The sequence below is a fragment of the Protopterus annectens genome, chromosome 10.part0 (assembly GCF_019279795.1).
Source record: "Protopterus annectens isolate FY-2018-M chromosome 10.part0, PAN1.0, whole genome shotgun sequence".
Taxonomy (NCBI): domain Eukaryota; kingdom Metazoa; phylum Chordata; order Ceratodontiformes; family Protopteridae; genus Protopterus; species Protopterus annectens.
The window spans coordinates 650,279,966-650,296,046 of NC_056744.1; the positions used below are offsets into that span (position 1 = coordinate 650,279,966).

The following is a 16,081-nucleotide window of genomic DNA, read 5'->3' on the forward strand; positions in this document are numbered from 1 at the left end:
ACCTCTCTGTTTTGCCACCCCCTTTCTGTACAATCATTCTCCCTGTTCCTGCTTCTCTTCCTGTACAGTTCTTCTCATCTTTTTGTTTTTGACCAGCTTTATGTTTATCTTATTCCTTGTCAGGTTTTCTTCTGTCATTCCTTTCTGTGTGATTCAGAATGACATTGGATTTGTTTACATCCCTGTATCCAGCAGATTTGCCATCTGGCCCCATGTCACCTGATACTCCTGACTGATTTCTTCTTTGTAGTGGTGAATGAATGACAAGATGCCATCGTGTTAGCTGTGTTTCTTACTCTGCTCTTGGTATGTACAAGTTGTGTTGCAATCATGTTGTCTACAGACTGTTTGAACCTCCCGGATTGTCATTTCCTCCTGGGGTAATTTTGTTTGTAGTTCTTTTTGATCCTGATCCATAGAAGGTTGGTTCTGTACCCTCGACAGAGGATTTTCAAAGTGGCCAGGTACTGGATCAATGCTTGTACCCCTATGGCCTTGAGTCAGGAGGTAAAAGGGTAGCAGTTTCTTTTCTTTTTTATACAGGGCATCTAAGAAATTCTTGACCAGCTTTATGTATGTTTCTTGGAAGGGGAGGGTCCTTTTTGCTTGTCTAAGTAGTTACTCAAGTTGTGTATTCAAGCTAGTGTGTCTTGATTGCGCTCCAGTACTTCTGCCTGGTTTACTTACTATGTGTATTCTCTTTGCTATAGATTCAGGATGACATTGGATTTGTTTGCATCCCTGTATCCTGCAGATTTGCCATCTGGCCCCATGTCACCTGATACTCCTGACTCTGATTTCTTTTTTGTAGTGGTGAATGAATGACAAGATGCCATCGTGTTAGCTGTGATGTTCTTCGTGTTTCACTGTTGCAGTCATAACTGTAGGGTGTTCCTGCCGGCAGGCAGCCTGAGGTCGGCCAGAATTCCAAAGTCTGGGTTAGGTGTCGGCTGTAACAGCAAGTACCCTGACGTCAGAATGCAGAGGTATAAAGCCGTCAGCCGACGCCATCTTCTCCAGTCTTTCTTGCCGTGCGGTGGAAAGCAGCTCGCAAGTCGTTGGTTGGTGCATTCAGGACAACGTGCTTTGATTGTCGTCGGTCCGAAGTTTTTTCTTCTCTTCTCAAGCTAAGTACCCCGTTGGGGAATCTTTCTCTTGCTCCTCCGATGTCAGAAAAAGTTAATAATTGTATATCGTGTGGAAAACAAATACCTCATAAAGATTTCCACTCTTACTGTCTACCTTGCTTAGGCCCTGACCACGATGTTTCTTGCTGTCAGTTCTGTGCCAGGTTTAATTCTCGCACTATCAAGCGTAGGTACGATTGGGCCTTGAATTATTTCGGTAGACGATTCAATTACAGGATGTCGTCGGATACCTTACCTACAACCGGAACTCAAAAGAAACGCAAGGACAAGGATAGGCCTCCGAGGTCCAAACAGGATACTTTGCAGCCAGAGCCAGCTTCGGGTTCGGCGGTCGTCAGTGAGGCGCTTTTGCAGCCTCTGTCGTCCGCCACTTCGGAACCGATGGCCGAGACGGATTCCCATGGGGAGCCATCTAGGCCTAGTAATTTATCTGCTGCAGGACCTTCGGATGTCACTCCTTCAGATGGGTCCGGAACCGCTGTGCAGGTACCGGCTCCTGAGGGGGTTTTCAGGCCTTCTCATATCACTATTTCTACAAAGGCAAAGTCAAAGACTCCTGTTAAACCAAGGATTTCTTCTCAAGCTGCTTCGGATACAGCTCCCAAGACCCAGAAGCAATTACTACGGATGGTTGAGGATTTGCTTACAATGATTAGGGGTTCTCACCCTCCTCCTGAAAAAAGGCCTAGACAGGATTTACCTTATGATTCCTCTGATCAGGCTTCTGTGTCTTCTGTCTCTTCTTCTGAACAGGATTATTCTTTTCCTCCTTATGAGGATTCTGATGCAGAGGACTCTATTCCCTCTGCTTCTCCCCCTGAAGATTTCTCTTTTGGGGAAACTTTACATGAGATGAGAGAGCATTTTCATTGGGAAGGTCAGGATTACTCTGCTTCCAAGAAGAGGCTTAGGGAATTTCTCCTTCTCCCTCAACACAGGCCTTTGGCTATTCCTCCTGTACTTGATATTGTGGATGATGCTTTCTCTGAAGCTAACCTGAATCCTAATTCCTTGCCGCCTGCTCCTTCTAAGCCTGATAGATTTTACAGAGTCCCTGATTCCCATCAATTCTTATTTAAGAACCCTTCTGCAGATCCTGAAACTATTTCTCAGGGCTCTAAGGCTGCTTAGGCCGCTTCATCTAAAAATCCTATTCCCTCTGAAAAGGATTCTCGTGCCTTGGACAGGTGGGGCAAAAAGGTTTATACTTCTGCTACTCTTTCTATTAGAGCTTTAAATTGCCAGTTTCACATGTTCAAGTATCAGCAATTTCTTTTGTCTGTTTTAAAGCAAAGGCTTTCCTGCATGTGCAAAGGACAAGGAATTACAGGATGTATTGCATGCAACTGAACAAGTTAGCAAACATAGTTTACATTGTGGTTTTGATGCCTTGGAAGCTTCTTGCAGGGCTGCAGCCTCTAGTACTGTTATCAGGAGACATGCTTGGCTTCGTGAGCAGAATTTACCTGAACAGGTTAAGGCTAAACTGTTAGATGCCCCTGTTCAACATGATGTTTTATTTGGATCCAAGGCTGAGGAGGTTATTAAAAAGATGGAAGAAAAAGCAAAATATATGCAGACTGTGAAAGATTTCTTACAGGTTCAGCCTCCTAGATTTTCCAGGAATTGGCCCTCCAAAAATTGGTCCTTTCCCACATCTGACAGGCCTCAAAAGGGAAGATATAGACGCCCCAGAGGTCGAGCTCAGGCACAGGCCTCTTACAGGTCCAGACGATGGACTGCTTCATCACCTAGAAGGGGTGAAGACAGATCTCAATCACAAAGGACGCAGACCCAATGACTCCCTCTGCTGGGCTATAGGTCCTCTTTGCCTGGAAGCCCCTCTCGGAGGAAAATTTTCTCTTTTCTACCAAAATTGGACTCAGATTACCCAGGACAAATGGGTTTTAGACGTGATTTTAAGAGGGTACAAATTCCACTTTCATTCTCTGCCAAGGTTTATCGGTTGGCCAGATCTGCCAAAACATCAGTGGTCAGAGGCCTTAATTCAAGTGGACGCCTTACTGGCCATGAGAGCCATAGAGCCTGTTCCACTTTCAGAGATGGGAAAAGGTTTTTACTCAAGACTATTTCTGGTTCCAAGAAAGCAAAATTCATGGAGACCGATTCTGGACCTTTCGGTATTAAACACCTTCCTGGAAATTCCAAAATTCAAGATGCTTACTTTACAACAACTTCTTCTAATGCTCTCCCAGGATGCCTGGATGGTGACATCGGACTTGAAAGAAGCCTACCTACACATTCCCATCAGGCAGGAACGCAGGAAATACCTCAGGTTCAAGGCAGGTTCGAGGCACTTTCAATTCTCTGTACTGCCCTTTGGTTTATCTACTGCGCCCAGAGTCTTTACCAAGTGCCTGGCTCCAGTAGTAGATTATTACAGACTCCAAGGGATTCAAATTTACCCCTACCTGGATGACTGCCTGATTCAGGCGGACAGCAAAGACCTTTTACTTCAGCATCTGCTTTTTGTTCAACGTCTTCCCCTTATACTGGGATTTTCAGTGAACACAAAAAAGTCACATTTGATCCCCTCTCAGCAAATGATCTTTTTGGGAGCTTTTCTAGACACAAACTTGCAAAGGGCCTTCCTCGCTCCAGAAAAGCAATTACAGATGGCCTCAATTTTCAAAACCTTGGCTACTTCAACTCAGCTCACTGCAAGGAAATTCCTGCAGGCATTGGGCTACATGGCTTCTTGCATTCTGTTGATTCCAAATGCAAGGCTTCACATGAGAACTTCAATGGTACCTAAAGAGTGTATGGTCACAGCATTACCACAGTCTGGACACAATGATTCCACTGATTCCCTGCCTCCAGAAGGAGTTCCTTTGGTGGTCCAGGGCTTGTGCTTTAAACAAAGGGAATCCCTTCCGTCTGCCTCAACCTTCTCAAACCATAACCACGGACGCATCGGATTATGCTTGGGGAGCTCATTTTCAAAATCTTTGCCAGCAGGGTTCTTGGACAAAGAAGCATCTAGCCTGGCACATCAACTTGAAGGAAATGTTGGCAGTTCAAAATGCTCTTCTAGCCTTCCAAAAACATCTAAATCCGGGGCCTCTTCTGATTTGTACAGACAATACCACAGTCATGTGGTACATAAACAAGCAAGGGGGCTCTCATTCTTACCCCCTCTGCAGACTAGCCATGAAGTTATGGGACACGGCTTTAGATCTGAATCTGCATCTTCAAGCTCAATTCATTCCAGGAAAGCAGAATCTCTTAGCAGACAGCCTAAGCAGAAACTTTTTGGATCCTCACGAATGGATGCTGGACCCCAGCCTATTCAGCAAGATTACTGCAGTTTGGGGTTGTCCTCAGATAGATCTGTTTGCATCCCATCTCAATCATCAGCTGCCTCTTTTTTCCACCAGGTCCTTCCACAAAACAGCTTGGAAAGTGGATGCCCTGTCATTCAGCTGGAGGAACCTTTCGAGATATGCCTTCCCTCCTCTTCCTCTTCTTCCTCGAGTATTACTGAAAATAAAACAGGACAAGCCCAAGATAATCATTCTGATAGCTCCAAATTGGCCTTGGCAGTTTTGGTATCCAACCTTAAAACACCTGTTCTTGGAACCTCCTTGGATTCTACCTCTGAACCCTTCTCTTCTGTCCCAGCATCAGGGTCAGATGCTACACGCTCAACTCAAGACCCTATGTCTGGCAGCTTGGCTCTTCAAGGGCCTTTGATTCCTTCTGCTCTTCCCAAACAAGTTTTGGATGTTCTTTTAGAAGCTAGACGACCTAGCACTAGGAAATCTTATGCTTCTAAATGGAAAAGATTTTGTATTTGGATGCAGGACCGAGGTTCTAACCCTATTGTGCCTGATATTTCCTCTATTTTACTTTACCTCTCAGACCTTTTGCTTAAAGGCCTCTCCTTTTCATCCATCAAAATTCATGCTTCTGCTATCTCAGCTCATTTTAACACTGATCCTCCCATTTTTTTCTCACCAATTGGTGAGACAATTTTTGAGAGGGGCTAAGAATTTGAGGCCTCCCAGAACTCCTCCTGTTCCTGCTTGGGATCTTAATTATATCTTGGAGAAACTTACTTTGCCTCCTTTTGAGCCTGCTGAGGCTTCAGATATCAAGTTCTTATCCTGGAAGACAGCTATTTTGTTAGCATTGACTTCTGCCAGAAGGGTTTCAGAGTTGCAAGCTCTCATGGCTGTGGAACCATATATTATTTTCCACCAAGACAGAGTTTCCTTGAGGACCAAGCCTACATTTATGCCTAAGGTGATTTTGAAAGTGGCTCTAAATCAGACTATTCACCTTCCTACCTTCTTTCCTAATCCTCAAAATAAAGGGGAAAGGATTTTACATTCATTGGACGTACACAGACAGCTACGTTTTTACCTGGACAAAACTAAAGATTTCAGAAAATCTGATCAATTGCTTATCTCTTATGCCTCCAGTTCTCTAGGCAAGGCTATTTCTAAACAAAATATTTCCAAATGGATTGCTCATGGAATAAGGTTTTGCTACTCGCACTATGGGAATCAGATTCCAGGTACTGTGAGGAGTCATTCTACTAGAGCAGCTGCCACTTCATCAGCTTTTCTCAGAGGAGTTCCTACCAAAGATATTTTGGAAGCTGCCACTTGGAGTTCAGTGCATACTTTTTCCAAGCACTATAATATCCCTCTGTATTCTAAGTGTAGGGCAGGCTTTGCCTCTGCTGTTTTGCAGGGTCTTCTTGCTGCCCCTACTTCTGTATAGCCTCCTCCCTCTTTCACTGCTTTGGGATTCCACCCTACAGTTATGACTGCAACAGTGAAACACGAAGAACATAGTACAGTAGTGTACACCTACCATAAATGTAGATGTTCGAGTGTCTTCACTGTTGCAGTCGGTGTTTCCCTCTCACCTATCCCCTCTTATTCTTGTTTGTTCCCTCTTCCACTTCTTTTGTGGTGTATTTGTGTTTCCTTTTTGGACACCTTTTGGTTTACTGGGGGCTTCTGACATCTGGGGCAAGAAAGGCTGGAGAAGATGGCGTCGGCTGACGGTTTTATACCTCTGTGTTCTGACGTCAGGGTTCTTGCTTTTACAGCCGACGCCGGACTCAGACTTTGGAATTCTGGCCGACCTCGGGCTGCCTGCCGGCAGGAACACCCTACAGTTATGACTGCAACAGTGAAGACACTCGAACATCTACATTTATGGTAGGTGTACACAACTGTACTTTTCTTACTCTGCTCTTGATATGTACAAGTTGTGTTGCAGTCATGTTGTCTACAGACTGTTTGAACCTCCCGGATTGCCATTTCCTCCTGGGGTAATTTTGTTTGTAGTTCTTTTTGATCCTGATCCATAGAAGGTTGGTTCTGTACCCTCCACAGAGGATTTTCAAAGTGGCCAGGTACTGGATCAATGCTTGTACCCCTATGGCCTTGAGTCAGGAGGTAAAAGGGTAGCAGTTTCTTTTCTTGACCAGCTTTATGTATGTTTCTTGGAAGGGGAGGGTCCTTTTTGCTTGTCTAAGTAGTTACTCAAGTTGTGTATTCAAGCTAGTGTGTCTTGATTGCACTCCAGTACTTCTGCCGGGTTTACTTACTATGTGTATTCTCTTTGCTATAGTTTCCTGAGGTTTAGGCAGGTGAAATTTTGTTTCTAAGAGCTTGGTAACGATATCTTCTAACTGTGATTCTTGGATCTTTTCAGAGATCCCTGAGCTGGATATATTTTTTGTCATCCAGTTTCCCTGCTTCAATTTTCATCAGCCTTTCTGTTTTGTTCATCCTTTAGCTATAGATCTGGATTCCAGATTGCAGGGCTGCTTTTTCTTCCTCCAGGCCTTCAGTTTTTTTCTGCCACTTTTTTTTTTCTCTCCTTTTGTTGACTTTTCATTGTTTCCTTCACTAGGCCCAGATCTGCAGCTTACCCCCATTAGAGTTTGAAACAGTTTGCATAGGTGCTGTTCTTGTGGGGCTGTTTTGGAAGCCTCCATCTGCTGTTTCTGTTGTTCTTCATCCTCCGTTTCTTTTGTTTCTGGTTATGTTTTGTGATGAAAACTGTTTTATTGTTTTTCTCGTAGCCTTTGTCCAGAGCTTAGAGGCCAGTAGCCATCATGCCTGGGTTCTCTGGCACCTCCACCTATATTCTTTCTTGTTTTTTATTTTTATTTAATCTTTTCTGTGTAGATTTAGCCTTAGAAGTATGTACTCGTGATATGCTGTTAAAGCTTAGCTGACATGTACAACTTAAGACTTTGTGTGAAAATGGCTGACTTACCATGTTGCCTTCGCTGATTGTACTGGATGTTGTAATAGGGTAAACTGGTAAGGATTAGTATAATTGCTATTCTTGTATAGGGGGGTATCTGCTGCTTGTGCCAGTACGTGTTGGTGTGAGTGACAAAGGTTGATTATTGAAGTACACTATTGTTCTAGACCAGAATAGGGGTTCCAAATTCCACTATGAAATGTTAAGTTGTATTCATGTATGAATCACTGTTGGTGTTATAACAATGAGGTAGATCTGGCAGTGATTTTCTAGGAGAGAAAGCAATAAAGGTTGCAATTTGTCCAGTTGTGATTACGTTTCTGCAGCCGTACCCACTTTACATTTGACCATTGGTAGGGAAACTCAAGTTGCTTATGTTAATTCAGATATGCAGGCAACTGTAATATTTTTCTAGGACTATGACCGTTATGAGCAGATTAGTTTGCTTCTGAGGTTGACTTGTCACTTTCTGTCATACATTGTAAGAAACTCCATCGGGTACTCAGAGAGGCATATTTGCTGCTAGAAAAAATATGGGATGAAAGGGCCAGCTACCTAAAGATAAGGTACTGTCAGGAAGACACAAATGGGTTAATTTGCTTGCTGTTATGATAAGTACCTGTACTTTGTTAGTTATTTATTACTAAAGAAAACAATTAACAGTTCTCAGCATTGATGTTGCTGTCATATATATGACTGTATATCCTTTTTTCCTCACAGGACTGGCTACTTGAAAATAATGGAAGGTTTACTTAAAAAATGTTTGATAGGCAGCCATTTACAACCCTGTCGATTTCATCATTATGACCAGTCAAACCGCCTTTTAATCTCTCGCCTCTTTCAGCCCATGAATCTCAGAGAAGACAGAGTGATTGGACTGGAAGGAAGATCAGCAGACATGACCTGCAAAAGCCAAAGGCTGATGTTGCAATTGGGTCTCATTCACCCTGCTAGTCCAGGCTGCTATCATTATTTACCTTACACAGTTCGAGCAATGGAGAAACTTGTTAAAGTAATAGATGAGGAAATGCAGACCATAGGTGGCCAAAAGATAAATATGCCTTGTTTAAGCCTGGGAGACTTGTGGAAAACAAGCAATAGATGGGATATGATGGGCAAAGAACTCTTCCGACTGAAAGACAGACACAATGTAGAATATTGTTTGGGACCAACTCATGAAGAAGCCATTACAGACTTGATAGCATCCCAAGGTAAGATTTCCTATAAGCAGTTACCATTATTAATGTATCAGATAACAAGAAAATTTAGGGATGAAGCTAAACCTCGCTTTGGGTTGCTTCGGGGTAGAGAATTTTACATGAAAGATATGTACACGTTTGATGTTAATGAGGAGGCTGCTCAAAAGACATACAATACTGTTTGCAGTGCCTACAGTAGTCTGTTTGGGAAATTAGGACTGGAATTTGTTAAGGTGGAAGCTGATACAGGCAGTATAGGTGGGACAATGTCACATGAGTTTCATCTTCCTGCACAAATTGGAGAGGACAGACTGTTGATTTGTCCAGGCTGCAGTTTTGCAGCAAATTTGGAGACAATGAAAGTGAATGAGACCAATTGCCTAGATGGGACAAGCTGCCCAAAGTGCAGTGAAAAAATGACTGAGGCCAAAGGCATTGAAGTGGGGCATACATTTTACCTGGGGACCAAATATTCGTACATTTTTAGTGCATCGTACAACAATGCTCATAATAAACCTGTTGTAGCAGAAATGGGTTGTTTTGGACTTGGTGTCTCGAGAATTTTAGCAGCTTCTATTGAAGTACTCTCCACTGAAGACAGCATTCGTTGGCCAAGACGTATTGCACCTTATCAGGTCTGCATTATCCCACCTAAGAAAAGTAGCAAGGAAGAAGCAGCAATTAACTTTGCAGAGGATCTTTATGACACTATTACAGAAACTCTGACTCCTCTGAAAGGAGAAGTACTTTTGGATGATAGAAGCCACTTGACAATTGGCAAACGGTTCAAAGATGCCGATAAATTAGGTTATCCATATGTTATAGTTGCTGGAAAGAAATTGTTAGAGGATCCACATCATTTTGAAATGTGGTGTCAGAACACAGGAGAGACATTATTCCTGCCCAAAGAAGGTATCATAGAATTTCTTAGTAAAACTTCGACTGTTCTGTAATCTACATTCAGAAAGCTGAAATGAAGGCATCCTCAGCTGTGAAGGATTTTCCTTACAGTGACTTTATTGAAAATGTTGGCTTTTATTTCACACTGTCCATTAACTGTCCTTTAAAACATGATGGTGGTTTGTTTTTGAGAGGATACCCTGTGATTCTTTGCGTATCATGCATTTTGATCTGAATGAGGAAAGCCTGCCATGCTTATCCAGTGACATGGTGGGCTGTGGTGCTAGCATTTTATTGTTGTGTGGTGTGCATTTCAGGATGGCGTTGATAGGCCATGACTTTGTCACACACATTGCTATGATATAAAAGCTGGTAGTACTACAGTCCATTTAATAAGTTTTAAAGGAGGTATTACTGTGAAGAAGGTCATTAGTGTACAGTTTTATGCATTATGATTGTAATCCACAGTGTTGTGGTGGAAATATGATAAGCAAGTTATAGAAGGCTGTCTAATGTAAATGCCACTATTGATCTTCGTCACAGGTCACCTGCACACTGATAAACCTGTATCATATAAGTGAAATTGTATGGCAACGTTAACCTTGGTGATCTTCTGATGAAGCTGGTACCTGACATGGGCACATGGTCTTTAAGTCACACATGAAACATTTTTAGCAAAGATTTTTAAATCTATATGTTTTTCTGCTAATTGTAATATGTATTGCACATTTCCCTTTGGGGTGACAAAACACTGAATTAATGCATTTGTATTATGTTTTTGTGTAGTCTGTAACTGTAGTGTATTAATTGTAATTATGTTGTTAGACCACTGTACAGCTGTAACAAAAGTGATGTTTGAATGCCTTTCCAGTGGTAAAAGAATATCATTGTTATACGGCTTAACCTAGTAAAGAAGAGGGTACTGTGCCAGTATGCATCATATTGCCCTTATAACATAGGGAATTTATCAGTAGCTCACTCATAGGTTTGTAAATGGTTATTAGGCTTATGATCCTAGAGGAACTATTTATGCCCAGCCATGCTTCCCAAGATGTGAATCAAGCCCTGTACCTTATGCCTGTTTGGTAAATACCTTAACAATTATGCCAGCCCAACCCCTTTTTTTTTTGTATTTAACTGTGGCAGAGTACTGACCTCAGTGGACATTTTCCTGACTCAGTCCAGGAACTCTGTGTCACTCTCAACAAGTCACTTATACAGACAGGCAGTTGAGGCTGAGGGAATCAAACCCTGGACTACTGGACCACAAGAAGCAACTCGTTAATAGCCCCTTAATCCTGTATGCCAACTGACATTAAGTTCTCTAACAACACCCTGAGTCTAGGGTCTACTCCTGACCTCTGGTCATCATTTTAATGGAGCTTGCATATTTTTCTGATATCTTCTTTTCTGATGTCTTTGCGAGTTTTCACAAGCTCCTTTGTTTTACTGCCTCCCAGAAACTCACTAGTTGATTGGTTGTCTGGTCTTAATTGTCCATAATCACTGCATTTTCTTCTGACAGTGTGCCATGGATTTTGTCTGTAAAGGAACCATGAAGGCTCATGTCAATTATCCTGTTGAAAGATCCGAAGGTAATTAGCACTAAATGGTGTGTATCTAATTGCCGCCCTGCATTAGATTAAGGATTAACTATATATAGTCTGTCATTTAAAAAAAAAAAAAAAAAAAGTCAGTATATATCCTCTACCAGGAGTGTGATGATATGTAGTTGAAATCTGTGGTACTGTATCTGAAAGAATCATCCACAAAGAAGTTTTCTTTTGAACCAAAACCAAACAATAAATGACAACACCTGCAATGTATATATGCATGGCTATTGATAAATGTCATAGTAGAATTGAGGTAGGTGTGTCTTGTGAATAAAATTGTTTATTTCTTGTATGTGCATTTTCTGTCTTTAGAATCACGGCAATTTAATTGCATAATTTTAAGACATCATTGACATGTAAACGTTCATAGTGTGTTCATTCTTTTGTTTCATATTTATTAGTCAGTTTTAATTATACAGTGTTTCATGTTTATCTGTTGCAGCCCTGTAATTTTTGGCTGGGAGTCTTTAGGTTTTATTACCTTATAGTTTGCTTCAGTTGGCGAAGGACAACTGGACGTGAGAAAATGCAGATGTGTAGAATTAGAAACAATCCAGATTTGTTCATGTAGAGGGATAAAAACCCTAAGTGTGCTCTGGGTGACCCATGTCAGATTGGCATCTTAAGCACCTGATGGAGTTGGCCAGGGAGGATAGGATGAGTGGCTGCTGCTGCTGGTTTGCCATCCCATAGGAAAGGTACAGCTGTTTCTGTCCAGCTTGGTGGAGCAAAAGCCTAGTGAAACCTATCTCCATTGTGCAGAAGCATATAGGCCAAGTGAACATGTGGGGCAAACTCCATGAAACATACAGTGGAACTTCAAGAGCTGCTGTGAAGGAGCAGAGGTGTTTTACAGAATCTGCAAGCTTGCCCCTCCCTTCAACCCAACTCTTACAGATGGGGAATCAGTGGACCTATCAGGCTATATATGGGCAGGAACACATGGAAGGCTTGTGCCTTGCCCATGATGCATGGAATAAGTGAGCAAATCTGGTACAAGTTGAGGAGCAGAGGACAACAACAAAAGAAAGAAAAGAAAGCATTTCAAGGGGTTGGCTTTGCAGAATAGATGTTTTTGCCCCAGATGACCTTGGTGCTGAAGGCGCTGCATCATAGACGTTTTTGCTCCAGCTGTGCCCTAGATGACTTGCTGCTGAATTTGTTGGCCATGGATGGAGTAATTGAGCTCCTGTTGTCAGCTGTGTGTGTTTTTGGGAGCTGCTAAATCTCACTATAGGAATTTCACCTGGGGGAAGGGCTGGAACTGCAGCTGCTGCAGTAAGGATCTCCAGAGGCTATGACCTCACCAGAGAGTGCCGAGCATTCTAACTGGGCATTGCAGATGCATAGAAGCACACATTAGTAATGGCTTTGCTTAGAAGACACAGTTTTTGGATTGTATGGATGTATTTGGAAGAATCCTAAAACCCTCCTAGATGTTTCATGATGATAGTCTCATTCCCTGGCTGTCATCCCCCTTTACCTCTCTGGATATCACAAGTCTGGGGATGAATGGACTGTTAGTGCCTGGGAGAAAAATGGTCATTTGGGGGATGGGGACACAAAAAATAAAAGATTTGCAGTTGTGACTTTTGAATTATCACAGATGTTTCTTGTTTGTAGAACATCCTTCAGATGAGACATTAAAATGAAGTCCCACCTGTGAGATTAGGTGTTAGGTTTAAAATTACAACGCATTTGAAACAAGAAGAGTTTGTTGAAGTCCTACATTTTCATCCATAACCTTAATTGACTCATTAAATAAGGATAATACAAGAAGAAAGGCTGGTGATGGTGGACTGTGGAATGTTTGTATTAGATGACATGAATTAGATCAAGTTATAATATAATGGTGTGCATTTTACAGCAAAAGAACAAACATACAATAAATAAGGCAAATGCCGTGATATCAAAAAGTATGAATTTAAATAGGGAAGTATACAGTTTTCTTGGGTTAATGATGTGCATTTTTTATTAAACACACATTAGTTTAGGCCAGGTATTAAAATGTCTTAATTGGACCTGTAATTAATAAATATATTTCTTCTTTTCTAATGTGCTTATTTTAATTCTCTTGTGTGTATCTGAATGCACTTATTGTAAATACTGTTTCTTTTAGGTTCATAGGTTCATACTAGGCTATCTGCCGTAGGGCATTTATAAGCCTAGTCAGAGTGTGTTTGGCTTTCGCCACCCATTTTAAATTAATTTTGCTATGCCCTTTTTCGAGGTTAGTATACTGTGCCTCTGTCGAACAGTGAAGATCTCCCATCCACTCATCAAGATTCCTCTTGAAGAGAGTCAATGAGGGACTCTGCCTAACCTGGACTGGGAGCCTCTGGGTTATGAATCTGTCCCTCCAGCATGTCCTATTTATTTCAGTGCTGAGGTTCAAGTCTCTCGAGTGCGTAGCTCGATGGGACTTGGATTTTCTGAGGTGCAGCATGTCCATTTAATTCCGGGTTGGACATGGCTTTATACGTCAGGCACAGATCGCCTCTGAGCAGGCGGTATGCCACTGAGTAGAGCTGGAGTTTGTTTAACCGGGCAGCATATGGCATCTGTTTGAGCCCTTTGATCCTCTTGGTGAGGTACTTTTGGGGTCTTTCCAGTTGCTGCAGGTGTCTGGTAAGGTACATCCCAAAAGGGGCATTGTACTCAATTATGGGCCTGATGAGGCACGATGACCTCCCCTGATCTAGATGTGAATCCCTTCATGATTAGGTGGGCTCTATAAAATGTTTTTCTAACCACTTTGGCCACATGGTTTTCAAATGAGAGATTGCTATCAACTTGGGTCCCCAGGTCCCTAATTACTTCTTCTGTACTTAATGGATTACCACCTATGTGGTAATTTGTGGGCACTTTGTTTTTGCCAAAGGGGATGATTATACATTTTTTGGCATTTAGCTTGAGGCCATGGCTCTGGCACCAGTTCTTTGTTTCTATGAGGCCCTTTTGTAGGATGCTTGTGTCGGCTGGAGAGTCGATTATGGTGCCTAGTTTGCAGTCATCTGCAAACATGGTCAGCCACAGTCCTTCCGTGTTGGCCTGTACCTCCGAGAAATATATACCGAACAAGAGAGGTCCCAGGACTGAGCCTTGTGGGACGCCACTTGTAACTGGTTTGGAGTCTGACATGGCTCCAGCAATTCTAACCATGTGGGTTCTGTCCTTGAGCCAGTTTGCAACCCATCTAGTGACATAGGGGTTTATATTTAAGCTGGTGAGCTTATGTATAATGCCCGAGTGGGGTATTGTATTGAAGGCTTTTGCGAGGTCCAGGTAGGCTGTGTGGATCACCTTCCCCTCGTCAATGGCCTTTGGTGACTGTTTCAAAGAAATCAACCAGGTTTAAGAGGCAGGATCTGCCCTTAACAAAGCCGAACTGGGTAGGATCCAGTGTCTGTAGGTCCCCAATATCTTTATTTATGAGGTCCATGATGATCCTTTCCATAGCTTTGCAGACTAGTCAGGCTTATGGGGCGATAGTTTCCAGGATCCGTTGAGGCACTACCTTTGTGGAGAGGGACCACTGTTGCTGTACCCCACTCTTTGGGTACATATTCTGTAGTAAGGCTGAGATTGAACAGTAGTTTTATGTTTGGGTTTAGCTCTTCTTGGAGTTCATGTAGGACGCAGCTCGGGACACCGTCTGGTCCCATTGATGCTGTGTTTTTTACTTTGGAGAGGGTGGCTCTTACCTGAGCATCTGAGATGTCAGGGGTGCAGCACTCTGCTGGGATAGATATTTGCCCTTTTGGTGAGGAGGGGGGGGAGTTTGCGCTGAACCTGTCAGCTAAGATGTTGGCAGTGTCTGTGGGTTCGGTGTGTTTTTTGTAATTTTGGACTAATTCTGAGCATATCTGGGAATTCCCACCCAGGTTCCTAACATAACTAAAGCAAGCGTTGTGATTATCCTTAGTGTCCTGTGCAATTTTTCTCTCGAAGCTGACCTTAGATGATTTTATGAGTGCCCGTAGTTTTTTGCTAATACTGATCAGAGATGCCTTCCCTTTTTGGGATTTTTCTCTATCATGTAGTAGCTTCTTCCTAATGTTGTATAGTTTGTTTATGGCTGGGGTCCACCAGACAGGACGCCTGCCTTTGGAGGATTGGGTCTTGATTTTATTTGGGATCGCATGATCCATGCATTCCTGAAGGTGTTCATAGAATGCGTTTATAAAGGATTCTGCAGTCTGGGCCATATTTTCCACAGGCCCGGGGGCTTTGAAGGATTCCACCTCGGTTTTGAGAAGTGTGAAATTTGCTTTAGAGAAGTTTTTCACTGTGGTTTTCTGGGCAGGGGGTGGGGTCGGGATGTGAATATCAAGTGAGATTAGTTTATGGTCTGATCTTACCAGTGAGGGATACACTTCTAGTCTGGAGCATAGAGCCACCATGTTGGTGATGATCAGGTCCAGTATGTTTTCCCCTCTTGTGGGAGTGGTAACAAGTTGTTCCATAGCATTTGAGTTTATAAATTCTAGGAACCTTTGGGCTAGGGTGTTGGAGCTAGAGTAATGCTCTCAGTCTATGTTTGGGTAGTTGAAGTCGCCCAATATAATGGTGTTTGGAGAGACCTTCATATTTTCCAGTGTTCTCAGGAAGGCCGAGTGGGGTTCCTGGGTTTGGGAGGGTGGTCTGTAGCAGGCTATAAACTGGGAGGCAGTTTTACCCACTGTTAGTTGCACATGGATAGTCTCTGATGCTTCGTGCTGTGCCACCAACCTGGAGGTGTGGGTATCTTGGACGAATATTGATACTCCCCCTCCTTTTGTGGTTTGGTCCAAGTTTTGGGGCCGAAAAGCATGGTATGAGGTATAACCTGGTAGTGCTGGGGTGCTCTTGGGAGCCTTGAACCAGGTTTCTGTTACTGCACAGATATCAATGTTCTACATGCTAAGGAGAGTTTCGAGTGTGTGCATCTTGAGGTTTAGACTTCTGGCGTTGAGTAGCATTACTC

At 42.7% G+C, this 16,081-nt stretch overlaps 1 protein-coding gene across 2 annotated transcripts in view; it reads left to right on the forward strand.

Annotated features, from left to right (window-relative positions):
• PARS2 (prolyl-tRNA synthetase 2, mitochondrial) overlaps positions 1–11,407 on the forward strand; it is a 67,558-nt gene extending 56,151 nt beyond the window's left edge. For both annotated transcript variants that reach the window (XM_044085496.1, XM_044085495.1), the window contains exon 2: positions 8,124–11,407. In XM_044085496.1, coding sequence (XP_043941431.1) covers positions 8,143–9,555 — 1,413 coding nt within the window. In that variant the 5' untranslated portion in view covers positions 8,124–8,142 and the 3' untranslated portion in view covers positions 9,556–11,407. The remainder of the gene's footprint in view (positions 1–8,123) is intronic.
• Positions 11,408–16,081: the final 4,674 nt, after the last annotated feature.